At 30.0% G+C, this 21,357-nt stretch overlaps 1 protein-coding gene across 4 annotated transcripts in view; it reads right to left on the reverse strand.

The window, feature by feature from the left end:
* Nucleotides 1-3,841: 3,841 nt before the first annotated feature.
* The window catches only part of LOC145313612 (latrophilin Cirl-like), a 195,999-nt gene continuing 178,483 nt past the window's right edge, over nucleotides 3,842-21,357 (reverse strand). For 2 of the 4 annotated variants that reach the window (XM_080153085.1, XM_080153084.1), the window contains exons 5-10: nucleotides 17,745-17,875; nucleotides 13,456-14,462; nucleotides 13,058-13,298; nucleotides 9,307-9,926; nucleotides 7,627-7,839; nucleotides 3,842-5,213 (exon numbers count right to left, since the gene is read on the reverse strand). In XM_080153085.1, the coding sequence (XP_080009211.1) occupies nucleotides 4,380-5,213; nucleotides 7,627-7,839; nucleotides 9,307-9,926; nucleotides 13,058-13,298; nucleotides 13,456-14,462; nucleotides 17,745-17,875 (3,046 nt within the window). In that variant the 3' untranslated portion in view covers nucleotides 3,842-4,379. The remainder of the gene's footprint in view (nucleotides 5,214-7,626; nucleotides 7,840-9,306; nucleotides 9,927-13,057; nucleotides 13,299-13,455; nucleotides 14,463-17,744; nucleotides 17,876-21,357) is intronic. The other 2 variants (XM_080153087.1, XM_080153086.1) reach the window with 1 other exon arrangement.

Genomic DNA, 21,357 nt, shown 5'->3' on the forward strand with positions numbered 1-21,357 from the left:
GTCATATTAATGTTACTTTATCATTCGCAAAATTGAGAGTAAGAGTAGGGGGATTGCCCTGGCCAAAAAAAGGAGTAATTCAATACATTATAGGTTTTCAGACAAGGGTTAATATACCAAAGGGTTGGGAATCATGATAGAGAATAATAAAGTATGGTGATATTTCCAACCCTCTTCAAGGGAATAATTTTTTTTTAATACAGTGGTTTATGCTAAATCTTTTTTTTCTTTGGTTGTTTTACATGAAATTTATTATTACTTAATACGTAAAATTGTCATGCTCTCTATGTAACTATGGAACGGTATTCTAAAAAGCAAATACTTAAACAGATTACAGATGTAGAATCAAAACAATGCCACCATTAAAAGTAGAAAAATGTTTTTGGTTATTTCACATGACCCTTTAGACAGTTGGCAACTCATAACATATCCCTAGTATCTACCTTATCCTAAACAAGCCCCAAAATACCTTTTCAAAATCTAAAAATAAAAAGTTATAAAATATGGATAGCAAAATAGGCAATTTTATGGGGTTTAAAGAAATTATTTATGTTTTTTAAATAAAATTTCTACATATTCCAGTATGTAATACCATTTTTAGAAAACTAGTTCCTAACCATGTAAAAAAAACTCATTTTGTCCTTCATGTTTACGTTCGTGGCGTCCTTTTGGTTAACTGCTTAATTGTGGGAAAAACTCGTTTTATTTAGGGAAAACTTTTGGTAGCAAAACTATTTTTTAATTCTTCTAATTCATAATTCTAATTATTTTTGATTGGTTGATTTGTATCTAAATTTATTGTTTACATTTCTTAGCTGATGTTTGATAGAAATGCAGCATTTTAAATAACTTCAATGTGATAAAATAAAGGATGGAGCGACAGAAACATGAATATTCTCCCCTAATTTTTTGGATGTTTATCTGTTAATTAGAATATAAGTAGTAAAGAGAAGATTTTTTGAATAAATTATTTTGCAATGTAGTTTTTCACAACCTCTAAGCTTGTCCTATGCACTTTTACAAATAGTTCATAAATTGAAGTATTCTTTACAAAATCTTCAATTTGTTAACATGGATTCAGGGAGTAGTCCTAAAAATTATATTCTAGTAATAAAAAAAAACAATTGTAAAATTAAGTTTAAAGATTATAAATAAAAGATTAAGGCAAAACTTGAATTTTATCCAGGCAGAGAATTTGGCCATTAACACCACCATTCCCAAAATAATACGAAGAAAAAAAAGTGGGGCATGATAACCTTTAAAACTGATATTGGGAACCTGCCTTTCTGGCCCCTTTTTCACTTTTAGGTTCAGATTGAACTTGGATAAACCTTGGTTAGGGGAAGATTAATTTATCATGTCTCTATGTCCCTGTAATAAAATGACTATTATCAGCTATGAACAAATTTTTGTTACTTGAGTATACCTCTTGTCCCTGGTATTGTAAAAATGCTTAAATGCATAATTGTAATTTTTTCAAGGATGTAAACAAATACACACACGTATGTATAATTGTACAAATAATAAATTTGACATAGGACATGTATTTTTAAACAGAGGTTAGATGTAAATTTCTCTTAAACAATTACGTCTAAAATTAATGTATTAAAAGAATTGCGTAAAATACTATTCGAATAATATATTTAAAGCCCTAAATTGTTAAAAAATTAAACAAATTATATTCAAAAGATTTCATTAACTATTTCTATATCCTTCTTCCTTTCATTGACTGCAGTCGTAAAAAAGCGGATATAGTCGTTTTTACTGTGATACAGAGGTCAAAGATTAAATATTAATAGGATGACAATGTCAATTAGCTTAGCACAGATGGTATAACCACAAGTATGGCAATTTAATAAAAACAAAGCTCAAAAGATATAATGGTTGAGTATTTGTTAATTATTGTAAAATTGATAAAAACATATATGAACGTACTTACTTTTTGAGTCATAATTATAACGAAGCAATGTGCCTAAACGTTACAAAAATCATTATTATTGGTTGTATGGATATCTAGCTGATGGTCATTAATAAATAAGTGGTTTATTTTTTATTAGGTTAGGTATGAAGTTGATAAGTGAATCACTGAATTAAGATAATTGTCCAAGGACAAGGGTTGTTTTAGTTTGGTATAAGATGCTTTTTGTTGGTAAAATATAGATACATATCAACCAGAGTCATTCTCATATGAGTTAAAGAGACATCTATTTAATCATTTTCTGTTTATGTCTTTTTCAAATTTTAAATCAGCCAAGAAAACAGGCAAACCTAATGACCAAGTTTGAGATTTTTCCTTAATTCCAATATATTGCTATACATAATACTAAGTTGATTGTTGATATAATAAAAACACCAAAATTTAGCTGGATAAGAATTCTATTTTGTTTCCTAATTCAAAATTAAACATTTTCTGAGAAATTTAATTTCATTTTATTTTATTTTAAATCTTCAACAGCAAACAAACATATACTTATTCAACTCAAATTTTAAATTTAAAATTTAATAAAATTTAAGGATATTTTATAACTCTTTATAGTTTGAAAGGTGATAAATTCAAGTTTTTGGCTAAGCTAAGTCATATTTAAAGATGAAAACTGCTCTACTGCCGCAATGTTAGGTAGAAAAAAAACCTTGGCCCTAAAAAAAGCTGCATATAAAAAACATGAATTATTAAAACTGCTAGACAAAGGTCGTAAAATCAAAGATATATTGTCACTGAATGGTCTTAATTGGTTATTGTAAAAACCTAAACCAAAAAAGATACCTTAATATATTTGTTATTTATACATCAAGTTCCAGGTGCTTTTGTTCCAGAACAATTTAATTTGCCCACAGAAATTTCTATTTCAATATTTATTATTTATGGCCAAAATAAATCTGTAGTGTAGTATCTCTTTAAAGGTTGATTCTGATAAAAAAAAACTCTGGCGTCATGCACACTGTCGCCTGCGCAATTATGGAGAGGGATACACTTTCTAAATATAAGGGTTATTAAGAAACTGGGTCTATGGACACTGTCTGTCGCCTGAGCAAAAAGAGTCAGAGTTGAAAAGAAATTGTTGTTTTGGTCTATTGATGCTATTAATTATTATATGAATATTATTATAAATTATGCCATTATTAGAACAGTTTGTTTTCGGAATATGTCTCCATACCCAAGTGCGTTAAAATAAGATTATAATCTTTACGCTCGACATGTCCTTTCACAAAAAGATTTAAGTTTTACCATTGTAGTCTATTATTTCTGTTTTGCTCTTGATATTTTATGCATGTTTGATTTATTTGGTCATTGCTGATATATTTTAGATTGAGTACTAAGGATATACCAATCTTGATTTCTGTCTAACACTTCCTACAGCTTAAGTCCCAACATTTATCTTTCAATTTAAAAAAAAAAATATTATTACTACATTGTATGAACACTGTATAAAGAAACTAGTCTTATGTTATTATTTGATAATTAAAACTGTCCCATAGTAACTGTACTTTTTATTAAAGGTAATGTAATCTCTCTTCTTGTGTCATTTAATTATTCCTATTTCAGTCTATACTAGCTGATACACTCATAGAAACCTCTAGCGGCACTTTAATTCAACGCTAACTTTTTGTATGCATGAAATGAAAAAAATAACAGCTTTTCGTTTGAACATTTGTACACTTTGTAACCAATAAAGTGGTCGGATGGTTTCTACACTGTGTTCTTATTGGTCGAATTTAGTGATTGATCATCTTGACTTTTTTTATATTAATTGCGGACGTTTGTCAACTGTGATGAAGAAGTCTACTTAACATTCTAAGACTATTTTTTTTACCAAAATTTGTAAAAGTGAAAAAAAATCAATTATATTATCATAAACCATTTATTTGAATAGCTTAGAGTAAACTAATTAATATCACAGAATTCAAAATTACAAAAAAATATCAAACAAAATTAATGATTATAATGACTCTTATTGAAATTATCAGATTAAAACTTTTAAAATGGAGATTTGATGGAAATTAGAAAAAAAATTAATTCTATTACATTGAAAACCAAAATTTTGATATGATTTAATGCTGACATTTTGATATTTTGACAATTAGGAAATTTTACCATGAAAAGTGTAATTTTTAACATGGAAATTGACTTGTTCTTCTACTTAGCAATTTCATTATTTACACATTAAATAGAAAAATCATAAGTAGTAAAATATGCATTATTTTTCTTTATTTTTTTTGTTTAAAGTCTTTTTTCGTAAAAAAAACACTTTGATTTTTTTACCAAGATCATTGAGACTCGTTTTATAACTATATGTATTTAATTCAAAATACATTCACTTTTTAAAGCTTTAAAGAGATTTATAGTAAAGTATTTTTTGTACACATACTTTTAATGTTTTTTAAGCACTATCTGTAAATTGGTGATACTGATTAAGGTTGAAAACATGCTCTTTGGTTAAATTTTTCACATTAATTTGCTGAGGATCACTAATATTTGAATATCCATTATTAGTGTCTATTGTAGTATTGGCTGTAATTTGAACATTTCTAGATTTTCTGTCTGATTGTCTAGCGGCTGATTTGCCGTAGTATTCACTTGGCGGCGCCGTTGAGTAGCCGGAGCTGCTCTGTGAGCAATTGCTGCTGCCGAGCCCGGGGGTCGAGCAATCAAGCTCCTCCTCTTCACTACATGGCGAGGTTATAAACTCTACCTGGGTTTGGGAATTGGGCAACTTTTTAAACTGATGACTGTTAGTGTTGGATATTATGTGTTGAGCCTGATTGTGGCCGTGATATTGGTTGGCCCTACCAGGTATACCAGCAATATTATACAATGGGTCAACCTCCATATAGATATGACTTGATACTCCTTCCCCCCAATTGCTGAGGGGTACTTCTTCCATGTGTTGGAACGCAATGGGTGTGCTGGAGGTGAGCTGTTCGGCCGGGAGGCCACCGGTCAGGCGCTGCTGGTGAAAAATTGAGCTGACATCGTGGAGCGGAACTCTGATTGCCTGCTGGCTGCGCTGTGACCCGTTATGAACATCCATAGTGTGGGATACAGGTACCTGCGGACCAGGCATACTTCTGGAGGTCATCTGGTGGCCACCACTCAGCTGATGCTGGTGATAAGCAGCTGCCTGATGTTCTGACAGCTTATTAGCATCGAGTCCTAGTTCGGCGGCCGAATACATTTGCTGTTGCTGCTGTCTTTGCTGCTCCTGGGTCATCATCTGAAAAAGAAAGAGAAATTTTGAAAAATTTGCATAGTCAAGAAACTTAAACATAATGGTGTAGAGGAAATGATTTGCTTCATCTGTTAAAAATGAGGATGATTGGCTGTTTACAAACTTTCAGCAGATTTAATTGTTGTTAATAAAATGTTGGAAATTTGCATATTTGAACAGAATATACAAATATTTTATGTTAAAATTTAGAACTATTGTTATATCAACACAAATCATTATTGGATTAACATTACAAGGAAGATATAGAATTTCTATAAGTAATGCATAATTTCAGTCATAATTATCAGTAAAATGCAATGTCATCGATATTATCAAATGAAATTGTAATCAACACAGTGTATTGAGTTTAGCAGGGTATATTTGGTTGGTGGAGGGAACAAGTTTTAAACTAGTTCAGAAAGGTAAATACAAGAATATACATAGTTATCTTGTTTAAACAGAAAAAAGATAGGTATGCATATAAACAGTTTTTGTTACTGTTTCACTATAGCTTACGTATTTTTTAATGGTTGGTTAGGTTGGGTTTTTAATGTTATACCACAATGTTTAGGTATAGTTGCAATACCAGAAATATGGTATAAAACATTTATCTACATATATTATATTGTTGATTATTTTTTATTGAATATTTATTCCTCTCTATAAAATCAAAGCTGTTGCAAAAGAAAAACAAAATGCCGCTATTCTCAGTTCCTTCAGCAAATATTAAAGAATAAAAATTTAATGCCCTAATCTAGTTAGTCTTTTCTACCCTCTGGCTAAATCTTCCCCTGATATTCTTTCCCCCTCTCAAAACTTAATTGTATTTTCCACCTATTTCTGCTCTGTTTCCCTATTCTAAATTTTCATTCAAGCTTTTCTTCAATAAGAAACTGTTCGTCTGTATTTATTTTTTCAAAGCATGATTCTTTGCAAAAACTCCCTTTGTCTGTTCAATCATTATTTTTCTAGCCTTTATATAATCTAATGGCATAGAATTACAGGCACATTAAATCTATAGCTTGAATAAAACAATGAGTATGTCCATTGTGAAGCTTTAAATTTATTAATGTTGACATCCTTGTTTTGTTGAGAGTTGAAAAGCTCATAAAATGTTTTTAAAAGAGTAACATTCTCTTGAAGAAATTCAACTTATATCAAAACAAATCTTTTATTCACATTTTATAAAGTAGGGGAATTTTGACTAAAAATTACTTAAAATTAGATAAAGTACTGGTTTATAATCTTAACATTACTGAATTATTCAAGGTAAACTATATTTTGCCTTCCAGGATCAATTAAGACATTCTTACTTTCTTAACATTCTCTGTTGATCATACAGTAAACGTACATTGACACCCTAGTTATAGAGAAGCTGCGCTTCTAGTAACTAATATTCTTTTCCTTTTCAACCTATTTTATTTTATTCAAAATTTGATAAAGAATTTTATTTCAAATTTCAATGAAAATTTTATAAAAAGAAGTACTGTTATAGTTAATTTAAGTTTAATAAATAGTAATTTATAAGCAAAGCACAGAGAGCTAATGATTGGGTATATATAGAGAGAGGTGTTCTTTAATTACCGCACATGTTTACATTAAAAAACACCAGAACCACACAATTACAACATTATGAACTGTCACTTACCTATGTCTCATCGTTAAATTCCTATATTAGTTTATTTGCTATTGTGAAAAATTGCGGATGTAATCATATACGGAATTAAAGGCACACCATGTTTGAATTTGGTATGGCAAGGAAATTACTTCTGTCATTGTGAATCTGTGAATTCAATGTATCTTACCCCCAAGCTAAACAGAATCTTATTGTGTCTTTTCAAATAATTTTCAACACAATAAAACATTCAAAATAAACTACTCAGCATCTTTTTATTATTTTTACTTTCATACTCCACGTGTTCTATATGTGACATCTTTCCTAATTCAATCGACAATAAAGCATAATTTAAAAGTAGTAATTGTTTACTCAAGTTTGATTTTCATTCAAATTATTATGCATATAATATCAAAAGGTCAAAATCTACTATTAAAATTTGTACTTATTATGATGATATTAATATGGCAATAGTATAATATTGATATTTTATCAGCATCGATTTCTTTTTCTCTAATTTTCTTCATGTAATGTTCTTATTCTTGTTTTTATATAAGAATAGTTGTGTGTTATTGTTTAATAATTATTTTTCTTTTGTAGACGCATAAATCATACTCAAAGTGGCAGAGAACATTATATAAGACTTTTTACTACACCTTTCCTTTCATAATTTATTATCAAAAAATGTGATTGAAATAGTGTAAAAAGACTTTTTTTTATTCTATCATGAAATACAGAGTAGATTATTAGAAAGTAAAAGTAGGGACTGATGGACGTACATTTTAAAAAATATAAGACACTTACCATAAAATCCCTATTGGGGAAAATATTATGGGAGGCCAACGTTGAGAAAGTATGATGTGGGGACGTGAGACTGGTGAAAGTTGGCGAGCCTGTGCTGCTGTACAAGTTGGACAGGTTGGAGGCGTAGCTGTAGGAATTCTGGGGCGAGGCCTTGCTGGATTTGAAGCAGGGGAATCCTGCACGAGATATGCACAGCTTTAACTCACTTTCAACCTATAAAATATCAAAATTAAAAATCTATAACATTAAAATGTAGGTTTACCAAAATTAGAAATAATTTTGAGAATAGGAAAACAACCTAGCTATATTGAATTTCGTCCAAGGAAAAGCGTTCTTGATGTAGTAAAATAAAAGACAGGCAATGATTTAAGGAATTTAGAAAATTCTAATGTATAAAAATGTAAAAGCTAAACCACGATATCATTAATTTACCAAACTTTGGAGTCAACACAGTAAAATGGTTTCTTACTTTTCATATAATGATGTATCACAGTTTAATTTGGATGAATGAAAGTCTAATAATGAACCGTAACAGTATGGTTTGGTCCTATTTTCAGAGCCAGGTTGAAGACGATGAAAAATGTGCAGAGCCTTTTTCTTACTCTCATTTACAACCTTTCAGCTTTTTTAATAAATGGTTCAGCATTTACTTTGGCTTATTTTATACCTTACTATGTATGCCAAGGAGATGTATTCTAAAGAATAGATAATTAAACTCTGTTGCTTATATTATATTAATATAACATAAAATTATAAAGTAGACGTAATTATCAATATGTCTGCAACGTGTTTGATTCTTTTAATGTGTTTGGCATTTTCAAACATTTCTTTTAGGTTTTAGAAAGTGTTTTCCCTCTTCCCTATCTATGTGTATGATAATGTATTCTTTACAGAGAAGCTATGAACCATCATTAATAATGTAATTCATATTGAGAAAGGTAAGTGAGGCATGCCTTTACCCTGTTAAACCAAAAGGTATTGTGTTGACATTTAATTTCAATGGGTTATATATTTAGCATTGGATATAAACTGGTCATGGTTAAAATTTATTAAGGTCTTGGTATAAAAGGGCATTTTTCTTTTTAAGATATAATTTTAAATGGACTTACTAAACTAAACTAATTTAGATATAATACAAAGAAGTGACATTAACTGAGTATATCATGCTTGTAGACTTAGAAACAGTTTGCTTATTATATATATACTTTATTTGTATTTTTTATTACAATATAAAGGATATTGCAAAGAAGTAATCATTCGACATTTGATATTTGTTATTTAGAACTCTTTATAATTGACAGTTCACTTGGTGTGCCAGTATGCCCGTTTTTTTGTATCTTAACTTATTGATATTAGCAAAAATCAAATTTTTAACTTTTTTTTAAAAATTCTACCTCAATTTAATCTTTCCAACAAAACTTATTATATAATTGATTCTTGTAAAGTACATATGAATATTAGTAAGTATATGTGATTATAACCAGAAACATAAGAACAAAAGAAAATAATTTTCTGCTTTTTTGCCTGGCCTTGTCAATTGTTTACGAGTATATTGAGAAAAATATTATTATGAAACATTATGTTACTAAACATGAAGAAATATTCAGAGAGGAATAATTCTTGCAAATTATAGAGTTGCTTTAGTTTCAATTTTGTGTTAGTTACTAAAATGAATCTTACCTTAACTCTACTACAATAAACACTGAGAAGAACCGCAGAAATAGCCACAATTATAGTAACAGTTATGCTGACTATAATTATAAACACCATAGTCACTTCATGTCGACTATCCGTCTCAGTTTCCGTATCCAGAGTTTCTAGTAGTGCCATGGTGCCCACTGTATTACACTCACACACAGTATGACTTTGATTGGAGAATGCCTTGGCGCACCTAACACCGGACCAGGCGGATATTCCTGTATCCCAAGACACGCACTCCGGCAGGGTTAGGTTAGTAAATGTGGATAAATGCTTGAAAATTACGGTTATTGGCTCTTCAACTGTGGAATAGGATTCTGTTTGACTCAGGGATACATGGATTACTTGGCTATTCACTATTTTCACAATTCTTCGTGTATTTGAGACCCTATCAGTGCTTGAAGACGACATTAGTTGGTTCAAATTTCTGCTGGTCAAAAAAGCAGCATGGCTGCCGTCAACCGCCATATTTTCCATGAGGACAAGAGCTGGAATTTGAACTTTGTCAGCGTAGTTGGCCCAGTCACGGGTGGATTTGGACGCGGGGCTCGGGAATTCTGTGCTTCGGATGTTGCGGAAACTCATCTTTTTCAATACCATCACTAAAATATTAAAAATATGATTATTGAATAATGATAAAATTATGCCAAGATTGAATCCTCATATTGATTTAAACACTAATGTTAATTAGGTCTAAGGATATTTTCATTCCTGTCTAAAAGACAAATAAAAGTTTTTTTCTTCAAATGCAATATGTCTAAATATACAGGGTGAGTCAGAAAAAACTGAGTTTTTTGATTTTCAGAAACAACCAGAAGGAATACAGAAAAAATAATTATATGTCCTTGTTCTCTTTACAAAAGCACATCAAACTTGTAAAAGGTGTTTTTCATTATCTCTAAAAATGCGGCCTCTATGATAGGTGTATGGTGTCAAAAAATGCCTTGTGTTAAAAATGTTGATTAATAAAAATTTAAATAACTCATCTATTTTGTATAAAAAAATCTTGAAATTTCAATATTTATTTAGAAAAAGGTCTAAGAAAAGTACTTAAATGAGTTTTAAAGGTGAAATGCTTTTTGGCTCCTCACAAAAGCATTTTTAGAATACTGCAATTTGTCATTTTTTCATATTTCTTGATTGTGATGCATGTGGTTCAAAAGAATCTTCTATACTAACGTAGCTTATAGTAAAAAGAAAATAAAACCTTTTTATTTGACAAAAAAATCTCTTAAGATAAAAAAGTTATAAAGGTTTGAATTTTCAAAATAAAAATGCCTTTTAGAAACCCTACCTTATTTAAATGAAGTTATCATGATGAATTATAACACACAAGTATAATTTGTCAAAAGGGGGTGGAGATTTTGGAGATTAAATCCAGTCTTGCACCAAATATAGAGGAAATTCAGGGGGAAAGGGGAGGAATTTAGGAAACAAGATGAAATATTTCCGGTCATGAGCTGGTTTTCCGGTCATGGGGTGGTTAAATCTTAACAATAGATTACAACAAAACGTTTGATTTATAATGTGATAATTTAATTTAAATGAATTGTATTTTTAAGATGTTAAATATTTACAATCTGTTGAATAAAATTTTAATAATCATAAAATATGTTTGTTTATCTTTTTAGAATGGTGGACATTTTTTATTATGAATAAATCTACCTAAAAAGTACAAAATAATGGCCGAAAAAGTCATCACACACACTTTTTGAAATATTTGTGCTCAAAAAAGCGCCGTTGTTTTTTGAGATATTTAAAAACACCTTTTCTAAGTTTAATGTTTATTTTTATAGAGAACAAGAACCTATATTTGTTTTTTCCATATTCCTATTGGTTGTATCAGAAAATTGGAAAACTCAGTTTTTTCTGACTCACCCTGTATATGCACATAATTTTATGGATTTCCTTTATATTTTTATGTTATTTCATGTAAATTATCTTTTTTTATTTGGTAAAGATTGGCTCATAATTTATGCTAGCTATCACATAGGATGGGAATGTTTATTATGAAAACAAAACAGGATTTAAAAGCTAATTTGCATCATCTTCATGCCAACTTATGGCATGACATTAAAAAGAGAACAAATTTGAATCAGGTTTAAATTATTTTCACAATTTTTTTCTCCAAATAACTTTCCCCTGCATAAGCTAACACATAATCTTAAATAAAACTTTTATGATTAAACAAAATAAAGTTTTCTGTTTAAACTAAGAGTGAGTTTTAAAATTTTAGCATACTCATTAACTTTCAAGATTGCTCAGTAGCCAGAAAATTTTATAATCTAAAGTAAATTTCTCTAGACATGGAAAGGACAAGCATATATTAATTAATCCACACATCTTTCTTTGCACAATTTTTTGCAAACGGTTCAGAAAATATGCAGAATAATAATAAACATCAGAAATACTTTACTACGAAAAAAAAAAATAACAACAAACAATACACCTAGATTTTGAAGACGGAAAAGAGGGGAATACATGTTTTTTTTTAGAGAAATATCCACTCCCCCCCCCCCCCCTTAGCTTCTAAAATACATGAAAGGTGGCAAACATAAATTGTCTAAGTTTTGAGAAACAAGTACAGAAATATTTATAAACTTTTACACTGTGAGTTATACTTGTTAAATTAGAGTAGGGGAGAGAAATCAGGGAGGGAGTGGACAGAGATAATTTACCAACAGAATTTCCGATCTCCAGTATCTAATACCTACACAATTAGCCATACTTAAGGGAAAGAAGGATTATTTGTCCTTTACCCCTGAGCAGAAATGGTTTAGTTAGAAAGTTTATTTTTACGGACATATTCCTTATATCTTTTAACAAAGAAAGAGACATTCAACTTTTCAGCCAACAAAAGAGTATTATACCTAAGACAAAAGAATATTGTTTATCAGCGTGGCAAATAGTTTTTCTTTGGAATAAAAATACCTACCTTACTATTTGTTTATCTATCTATTAATCTGCGAAATTTCCCCCTTATTTAAATTTAGTGCAAAATGGTAGCATTATGAATTGCCATTATGCAAATTTAAACTGATATAGCAACATAATTTTAAGATTATTAAACGGTTCATATAACCATATATTGTAACAAATATCTACTCAAAGCAAACATAGACATACCCACTCGCACATATATACACAGACAAACAAATTAAACAAACATATAGTTTGATTCATTTCAAGTTAATATATTTAGACTTATTGAACATAATTTTTTTAGAAAAAAAGATTTACTTATCTATACTAATCTACCTACTTATGTTTGTATACCTAGCTAAGGTTTTATTTATAATCTACATTTTACATCCTAGATAGACTAACGGACCAGTCCAGACTATTTTCTAATAAATATAAGCAAACAGTTTTCTGTTTACTTTCTCTCATCACCAAATTTTTTCCTCCTAACATTACTCTCCTTTTTTATATCGAAAATAATACTTTTTCAAAAGTTTGAATAATACATTACTTTTCAATATTTTAGCTATTAATAGAGATCATATCTGTCCCGAATTTTAGAATTAATTATCGTAGCAGCAAAAAACTTACAATAACTCGCATAAACAAATATTACATAAAACCAAGCGACATATTATTCAGTAAATGTAACAGTGTCATTGACACTTGAATATAAAATCCCAGCTCTGCTAAATGATTGTTTTTATCCTTTTATTTTGGGGCAAATTTAGTCAAATTCAAAGTTTCAAAATAAGAAGAAAAAAAAACTTACAAAGATTTGGGCTGGAGAGCGAGACTTCTCTATCATTGGCAATAGTCCTTGGTAGAATCAACAAAAACTGTTGCAGGGTAGAAATAAAGCTTGAGATCAGCTTCATCCTGAGCCTGCTGGGTAGATCCTTCCAAGCGGACAGGTTCTTCACCTCTAGGAGGTTACTGGCCACCTTGCTCATACTCTGGGCAACCTCCATAGCCATGGCCTCACGTTGATCAAGTGTTGGGATGTTGCGAATCTAAAAACAGGTTTATTATTAGTTGTATTGCAACTAAAAAAATTGCATCTTGGAAATTTGAAATTGTACAAAAAAATTTCTGTTCGTGTTTATAAAATACCAACAGTAACAAAAACATAATCATTTAGTAAATTTTATGTTTAAAAACTTTAATTACCTGAAAATCCAACTTTTCAGTGATGATAGTCATAGCCTTGATAATTGCAATAATATCACCACCATAAAGAGTATTAACCCTCACATAATCCACCATATCTTGGGCAATAGTCACTATAGAATCTGATTTTCTTAGCTCAAGAATAATCTTATCAATCCAATAAGATTGGCACTCACTAAGGTCTGGTTGCTGTGTGAGCCATGATGGCTGATCTTCCTGTGTGCTGCCGCAAGCCCAATGTGCTAGACCTCTGGTACCTGCTGGACATGGAATCTGAGCAACAGAACCTGGATGGGTCGGCGGCCAGGATAAGGATCTTATGACAACAGGAGTACAATGTGGTGATAAAATTGGTGAAAATGTACTTTTTCCATAATGCACTGGTGGATAGGTTTCTTCGCGATTGTATGATGAATAAAATGGCGAAGTTGTAGTACTTTCTTTTATATCATCCAATAGGGCGGGGTTGTGTGTGGGATTATTCATTTCCTGTTTGTTATAATCAAGGGTTGTAAGGGGGTCAGTGCTTTCAACCCCACCCTTCTCTCCCTCTTGTTCTTGGTTATTAAGAGGAAGTGTGCTCAGTATGACCTTAACACCCTGGCTATTGTTTGCGGTTTGTAGTGTGTACACCAATTTTGATTCATCTACATTTGCTTGTGCAATATTCTCTGTTGTTTTCAATACTTCATCATTCTGGTTGGCATTATCAATCATTGCAGCTATCACGTTGTTGTCTTCCTTGTTCGCACCACTGCCAACATTTTCTTGTGTGTCATCATGTTGTTGTTCTTCTGCAATTTTTAGCGCATTTGTTGTGGTTGTGGTTGGCGCATTTTCTGTTGTAGATGTGGTGGATTTTTCAGTGGTGGTTTGCGGGGCAGGTGTGGTAATGTCCAAATCTAAAGAATCCAAGAACCCGGGTAAGATTCTGAAGGGGATGTTGGACTTTGTTGTCATCCACGGGGGTAGCGGGTTCGGCGTTGATGGGGTGGTTGTTGTGGTCTCTAAAAGTAGACAAAGTATTTATTTATCATATTTTTTAAAAATGCTTAACTTTGTGTGTTTGTATTAAATCTAAACCTTATTTATCAATTTTTTCTTTGAATTTTAAAATAAAGTTAGGTTAGTCACATTATGTATGGTAAAAAGTGTGAATATGATAATAATTTCTATAGGCGGTATTATCGTAAAATCACTAATAAAAATTTTTGCACAGTAGCTACATTTAAAAAAAACATTACTCTTATCTTAATAGTGTCTTTACTAATAAAAACTCAAAATATTTTGTAAACTTGGTAGTGTTTTTTTTTGTTATTTTGTAAGAACATTTATGAGCCGACCAAAAGTTAAATAATTCCCACCAAACTATCAATCTTGCAAACTTTTCCCCAACCATTTATGCGCTGCGAAAATTTTATCAGCCATTTCTCAAGGTGGGGCTCAAAAATTACCAACATTTAACTGTTTGTCACCAATACTAAACATTTCTTTTCTTCCAAGGGCTGTATCGTTTTACCTTTACACAATAAAACAAAAGCCACTGTAGTGTGGAACACAGTAATAGTGTCTGACTGATTATGACGTAAAAAAATAATTAGCCAATGAGAGGCCACTATAAATTTTACCATTGGTCAATAATGGCCTCTCATTGGCAAATTTTTTTTACGTCATAATCAGTCCGACACTATTACTGGGTTCGTCACCAATACTAAATATTTCTTTCTTCCAAGGGCTGTATCTTTTTACCTTTACACAATAAAACTAAAGTCACTGACGTGTGCTGAAAATCTCCGTAAATAAGTGAAGTAAAATGAAGCTAAAGGGATTTTTTTTGCTGCTTTAGCAATAAATTTGCAGTTCTGGTGGCGTTCCTAGTTGTCTATTCTGTGCTTGTGTGATCTAAGGCGTGCAAAATCAAACTTTTACCTTCCCCAAACTTTTTACTTTTATCCTACATTTTGTCTTATTCAGTGTGCCACCTCATTTACGATGACATAGTTATAATCCGCCACTAATAAACTATTTGTTTGTTTAATAATCGTCAAATGAGAATTGGAGGCCAAGTAGTTTTTCTGTCATAGTATAAACATCAATTTTTGTCACAGAATTTTGAATATATTAGAAATAATTTGAATATTGATTTCATGATTCTTTTCCTGTGTGTTTTATTAGCCTAACAAAGATGACTCTGCCATAAACAGCGCAGCAATACGCTTATATGAAGAAATATAAACAGAATACAAATAAGTATCAACTTTACTAAAAAGTCATCCGTAATCTGATATGACATGCGGAAGACAGGTCCTAGTTATAGAGAAGCTGCGCGCCTACAAATAAAGGGGCAAGGACACACACGTCAATTGTTGTAGATCTATATTTTCAATGCCTTTTTATCATCAGATATCCGTCTCAAGTTGAGGAAACGAACATGTCTTCAATTGTTTTACCGGATTTTTTACTTCAAATTTAGTGACATTGTTTCCTTTTTTATACTTCCGTCAATCAGTTAGTTTTAACAGAGCAGCTTCTCTACGACTAATGTATATTTTCAATAGGGAGTTAGATATAATGTTGTTTCTTGTTAATTAATCGGTTTTTTAATGACATTGTCAGTGAAAAAAATATACTAAAAATGAAATAAATTGGTATTCATAAAAAAGTGTATAACAAGATATTGCTACGTTACTTATAAATGTACTTCTCATAGTAAAGAAAATGAATTAACCATGAAAAAATATGTTTACAAGTCTAAACGTCTGCATAATGACTATGGAAATATGTTATGGTGTCAAATATTCTTAAAAATAATCAAATTGTATAATTTTTAGACAGTTGAGGTTTAAAAGTCGGTTATTTGTTATTTAAATAAGTAAAGAAAATATTTTGTTTAAAACTAAATAACTTTCTCACTTCCAATAACGAAAATAATTGAGAATCTATTTTTTAGTCTAACGACTATTATCTATCTTAACAATGAAAATAATTGTCCTTGTTTGGTTTAAGATTGTCAAATAGACACTGACAGTGAAGAAAGAAAAATCTTGGATATTTTTTTGTGTAAAATTTGAATATTATTTACATATTATTATAAATCATTTATACATTTTCACTTTCTCATGACGGGGCATTGACAGATGGAACAGTTTTCTAGCTGACTAAAATATACAAGTGGGCCAACAAAAACGCAAAATTTAATAAACTTTTTTTACATTTATTCCTTATGACTTCAGATTGTATTTTTCTTTAAAAATATAATTTTACTATAAAAATTTCCAAACAAATTGCTAATACTCACCAAAAAATTAGTGACTTTAAAAAAAATAAAAAAAGCATCTACATATTGAGAGAAAACCATATATCATACATACATTAGCATATGCAAAAGGTGGGGAGATATATTCTTTAAAAATTGGCTCCTCATCAAAAAAATAAAATTTTAACAGGTAATTTTTTTTGTGTTATAATTCAATAACATTGTATTTTCACAGTATTAAAATATATTCTAAACCTTTGCCTGTAATGTTCGGATTTGCTTTATGTAATTCTTATTCCAAAACCTACATATGCATGAAAAAATATGGAAATTCTAAAACATGCTACATGAAAAATTTGAAAATTCATTCTGATAAATAATGATCTGAAAACTAAGGCCTAGACTTTTTCCAAAACTTATTTTCGGTGCGTTGCCTCTTTAAAAGTTAAACTTTTAATCAACAACGAAAAAATGGACGTTGAATCCTTGTTTTCTTAGCTACAAGTCCTTTAAAAGTTTAAAAAGCAAATCTTATTTATTTGAAGAATATATTTAAAATCTCCTAGAAATATGTTCTTGACACTTCATTTTTCCAAGTAAACTTATTGGATACAAAATATCAAAAGAGATTCAAAAAATTGTATTCTTAAATATGAAATTTCAATTAATTTTAATATTAATAAAATTGTAATTTTAATAATAAATCTGAAATGTTATACAAAAAAATATATCTAGAATGGATTTTGTACCAAACATTAATCTTCTTGACCATTGTCCTACCAAAAATCAATATCTTTAAAACATTCTTGCTAGCGCAAATTCAAATTTAATTTTTTGCCTTTCAATTATTTTATAATTTTCAAACCCTTTTAAGATGATTTTAAATTTCATTCCTATTTTACAACTTTTTACAAAAGCACACTAACTAGATATTTTATCATCTTATTATTATTGAAATTTTTAGGCTAGAGTTGTATAGTTTCTTCAAAACGACTTTCTTACAAGAGGCTCGCACAACAAGGACGACACACACCTGGAGTAGGGAAGCCGTGTTCCTCAGAGTGACACACGTAATGTGCCTCCAGATATTTAATTGTAGTTGGACAGGGATCAGGCACAGTCCGTAAATACGGATCCATCACACAGCTATTCCTCTTATCGCATCTAGAGGGGTGGAATAAAGTTAGGGGGCTACAATAACCCCTAATCTAACTCCTTCACTTATGAGCCACCACTCCTTTAACCAATAATTTTATGGAGTAACAAAAAAAGAAGAACAATGCAAAAATAATAATAAACAAAAACAAAGATAAATAAAAACAAATTATGGTAAATAAATATACGGGTAGAAGGAACATAAAAATATTTAAAAACCAAAAGAATTGGCATGCGTCGACAGTAAAGGATGCTGTAATTGTAGTCTATAGGCTTTGACATTTGGTTAATATTCGAGGCAGCATATATCATATTTTAGCCAAATATTCCGTAAAATGTTAACATTTATATGAAAAATAGAAGTATTTTAAAGACTTGCTTTCTGTAAACCCTGTTTTTGTGAATTTTTAAGAACTTTTTAAAATCTGCGAACTATTTTAAAATAATCTTATTGTTGAAATATTTTGTAGGTTTATTGTGACACTATTTTGACATCTGCCAGCCATCATATTTATAAATGTTGGTAGAGATAGTTATTCTGATAAACAGATAACTCAAGAACACTTATTTTGTATTAAACTTTTCCGCCATTAAAAAATAACATTAGTAATAAAAAAACAATAATTTATGACTGGTGAAAAAAATGCTTTGTACATTTTCTTTATTTGTTTTTGGGAATACCTATCTCTAATTCCGTATATACTTAGTATTTACCTACTCAATATTTGTGTCAAATCCCTGGATTTAGGTACAACACACACATATCATTATATATGACAGATACATGACATTACAGGAGTGTAATACCCCCCCCCCCCCCAACCCCCCAAACATAGACAGCATGAACGCATTTCATTAGCTTAGATCTTCAAGTAGATGTTTAAAATGCCTACTGGTTTGATTAAATTACTGTTATTTATTGGTTTTATAAGTTACAAGCACCCTTTAGAAAACAACCTTGGATGCACAACCTTTGTCTTAAAGTTATTCAACCTTGTTATAAATCCCTATTCCCTATGTCCTTAAGCCTTCTGCCAAAATATACATGAGATAAGTGACTATTGAAGATGTAGTAAGCATGTTTGTTCTTAATGTTATTTTCTTCACATATTGCATTTATGCATCTCTTCTTATTTCTTATTATCAGATTTATAGTTTTTTTTCTCAAATGCTCATGCTAGTTTTTACTTATACATGTATGATTATCTCAAAACAAGGAATGCAACCTTTAAAACAAACAGTTATTTCTCATTATCAGAATAACATTGTTAGGAAGATTAGAGATTATAGTAGAAGTGACTAATGTTGGTCATATTATATGTCAACTAAAAACACTTTCATTGAATGTCATACGTCGATGTAATCAATAAATTGTGTTAAGATTTAGAATAGTTGAATAGTTCTTTTTTTTTGGAATGTTTGCCCTGCCCCTATGTCCTTTAACTGGTAATGTCAACAGCAAAGATAAATATAGGCTTCAAATTTAACCTAGGGTAAAATTATTCTAAAATCAAAGCCATAGGCCTAACTTCAAAATATGTCAATATTGGGAGACAGGAAAAGTGTTCTAAAAACGAATGATGAAAAAGCTGAAAGAAATATTTTTGCTTGATATACCATTTGTTTGTGACATCTACATGGAATTTTATTAAGTTTTCATGACTGACGTATAACTGACATTCACTTAGAGCTAGTTTTTATTGTATATCAACATTCTGTCCTTTAATCATGACTTCAAGAATCCTATAACTTGCATACACCACTATTTAAAACAGGATTTATATTTTTGCTGAAACAATGGCAGCCTCAAAGTCTATGAGGGCTTCTGTCTCTGAATAAGTGGGTCATAAAAATGAGGCATTTACGCGGAAAACAATGCTATACAATTATCTATTATTCTTTTTATAAAAATCTGTATTGCAGAATAGAAAAAAGCTGACAGAAATGTTATGAATGGAATATAATTAGACAAATGTCTGTCTTCCATTTACAAGTCTGGAATAATCGGCTGTAAAGACAAATATTAGAAAAAATTTGTCTATAAACCTGCAAAAAATTACAAGCTACCAATATTTAGAAATAAAATGCAGGTATTGTAATTAAATTTGTTGAGAATTTTTCTATAAAAAAGAAAGTTACACTAATTGAACTTGGAAACACGTACGGATTTATCTTAACTATAAAGTAGCTAAACTACCAAAAAGATTTAAAATGATACTCGAAGGGCCTGCTTAACACATAAATTAAATCATTGAAGAAAATTAACTATTGGCTTGCTTTTTAGAAGACTTTTCCCCACAAAATGATTAATATATAATTAATCTAATCTGCATATTTGTCTGAGATCAAATTAGAAATATACTTTCATAACAAAACACACTTCTTTTCGGTAGAAGGAGCAAACGTAGCCTTCAAGTTTTGAGTATTTATAGCTACCTTTTTATGAAATTGTTTATAACTTACGACTGTAGTTCTAAGCTGCATTTAGGCATAAATATTCTATTGTTATTTAATTCTACAATTTTGAAATATTTGCATGGCGGTGTCATTATATTCTAGCAAATTTTATGTTGTAGCATCGTATAATTTCAATAGTTTAAATCAAATGAAAGTAAAGTCTGTCTTTACGTGTGATTATTTTTAACAAATCATGGATATGCTTTTATAAGAAACATGACTTGAATTCAGTATTACAAAATTACAAAGTAATCTTATTCAAATAATGAACTTTTGTTCATAAAATGACGGTACTACTACGTCTGACTTGTTCTGAATCTTACAATTTCTTTAAAAACTTTTTTTGGTTGTTTCATGATTTGCCTGTTTGTAAATGTCTCTTTAGTTGTGCATAAGAGTTAAGAGTTAATGCTACAATGCATTCTCTGCACACGGAAATGTTTTCCACAAAAAAAAACTTTACGTCGTCTGTGTTGTTATTATATCAAAATAAGAATTATTATATAAAAACAGTAATAAATCAATATAATCCATGACATACTATGTTAACTTAATGCCTATTTTTACATTTATTGAAACCATCTTCTTTAATGTTCTATTAATTGTTTATTATGATACTTGTCACTCGTCTGACTTTGTATATTTATGTATGATCCCTGGCCCCCGAGAATTATAAAGGTTGGATTATTAAAGGTCGGCTAACCCCAACCTTCAAATATTCAAAATCTTGTTTATTATATTTCTGCTACAAATATACATTACAATGCAATATCATACATTTCAATGCCTTTATAAAACTTTTGTCCAAATTAAGGAATATTATAGTATTATGTTGAACTTAAATTTATACAGTTTTAATAGTTTATGTCGACAATTTGGTATTTCATGGCATGTCTGACATATTAAATTATCAAAATCTCCCTTGCTTAAGTAACTGTATTCTAATAATGACATTAAACTTTATTATCATGTTGCTATAATATCAGCAACAACATTTAACAAGGTGTATCTGAAAAAAAACTATTTTGTACGTA

Source organism: Acartia tonsa, chromosome 3 (assembly GCF_053477335.1).
Source record: "Acartia tonsa isolate MP-2025a chromosome 3, ASM5347733v1, whole genome shotgun sequence".
Classification (NCBI taxonomy): Eukaryota; Metazoa; Arthropoda; class Copepoda; order Calanoida; family Acartiidae; genus Acartia; species Acartia tonsa.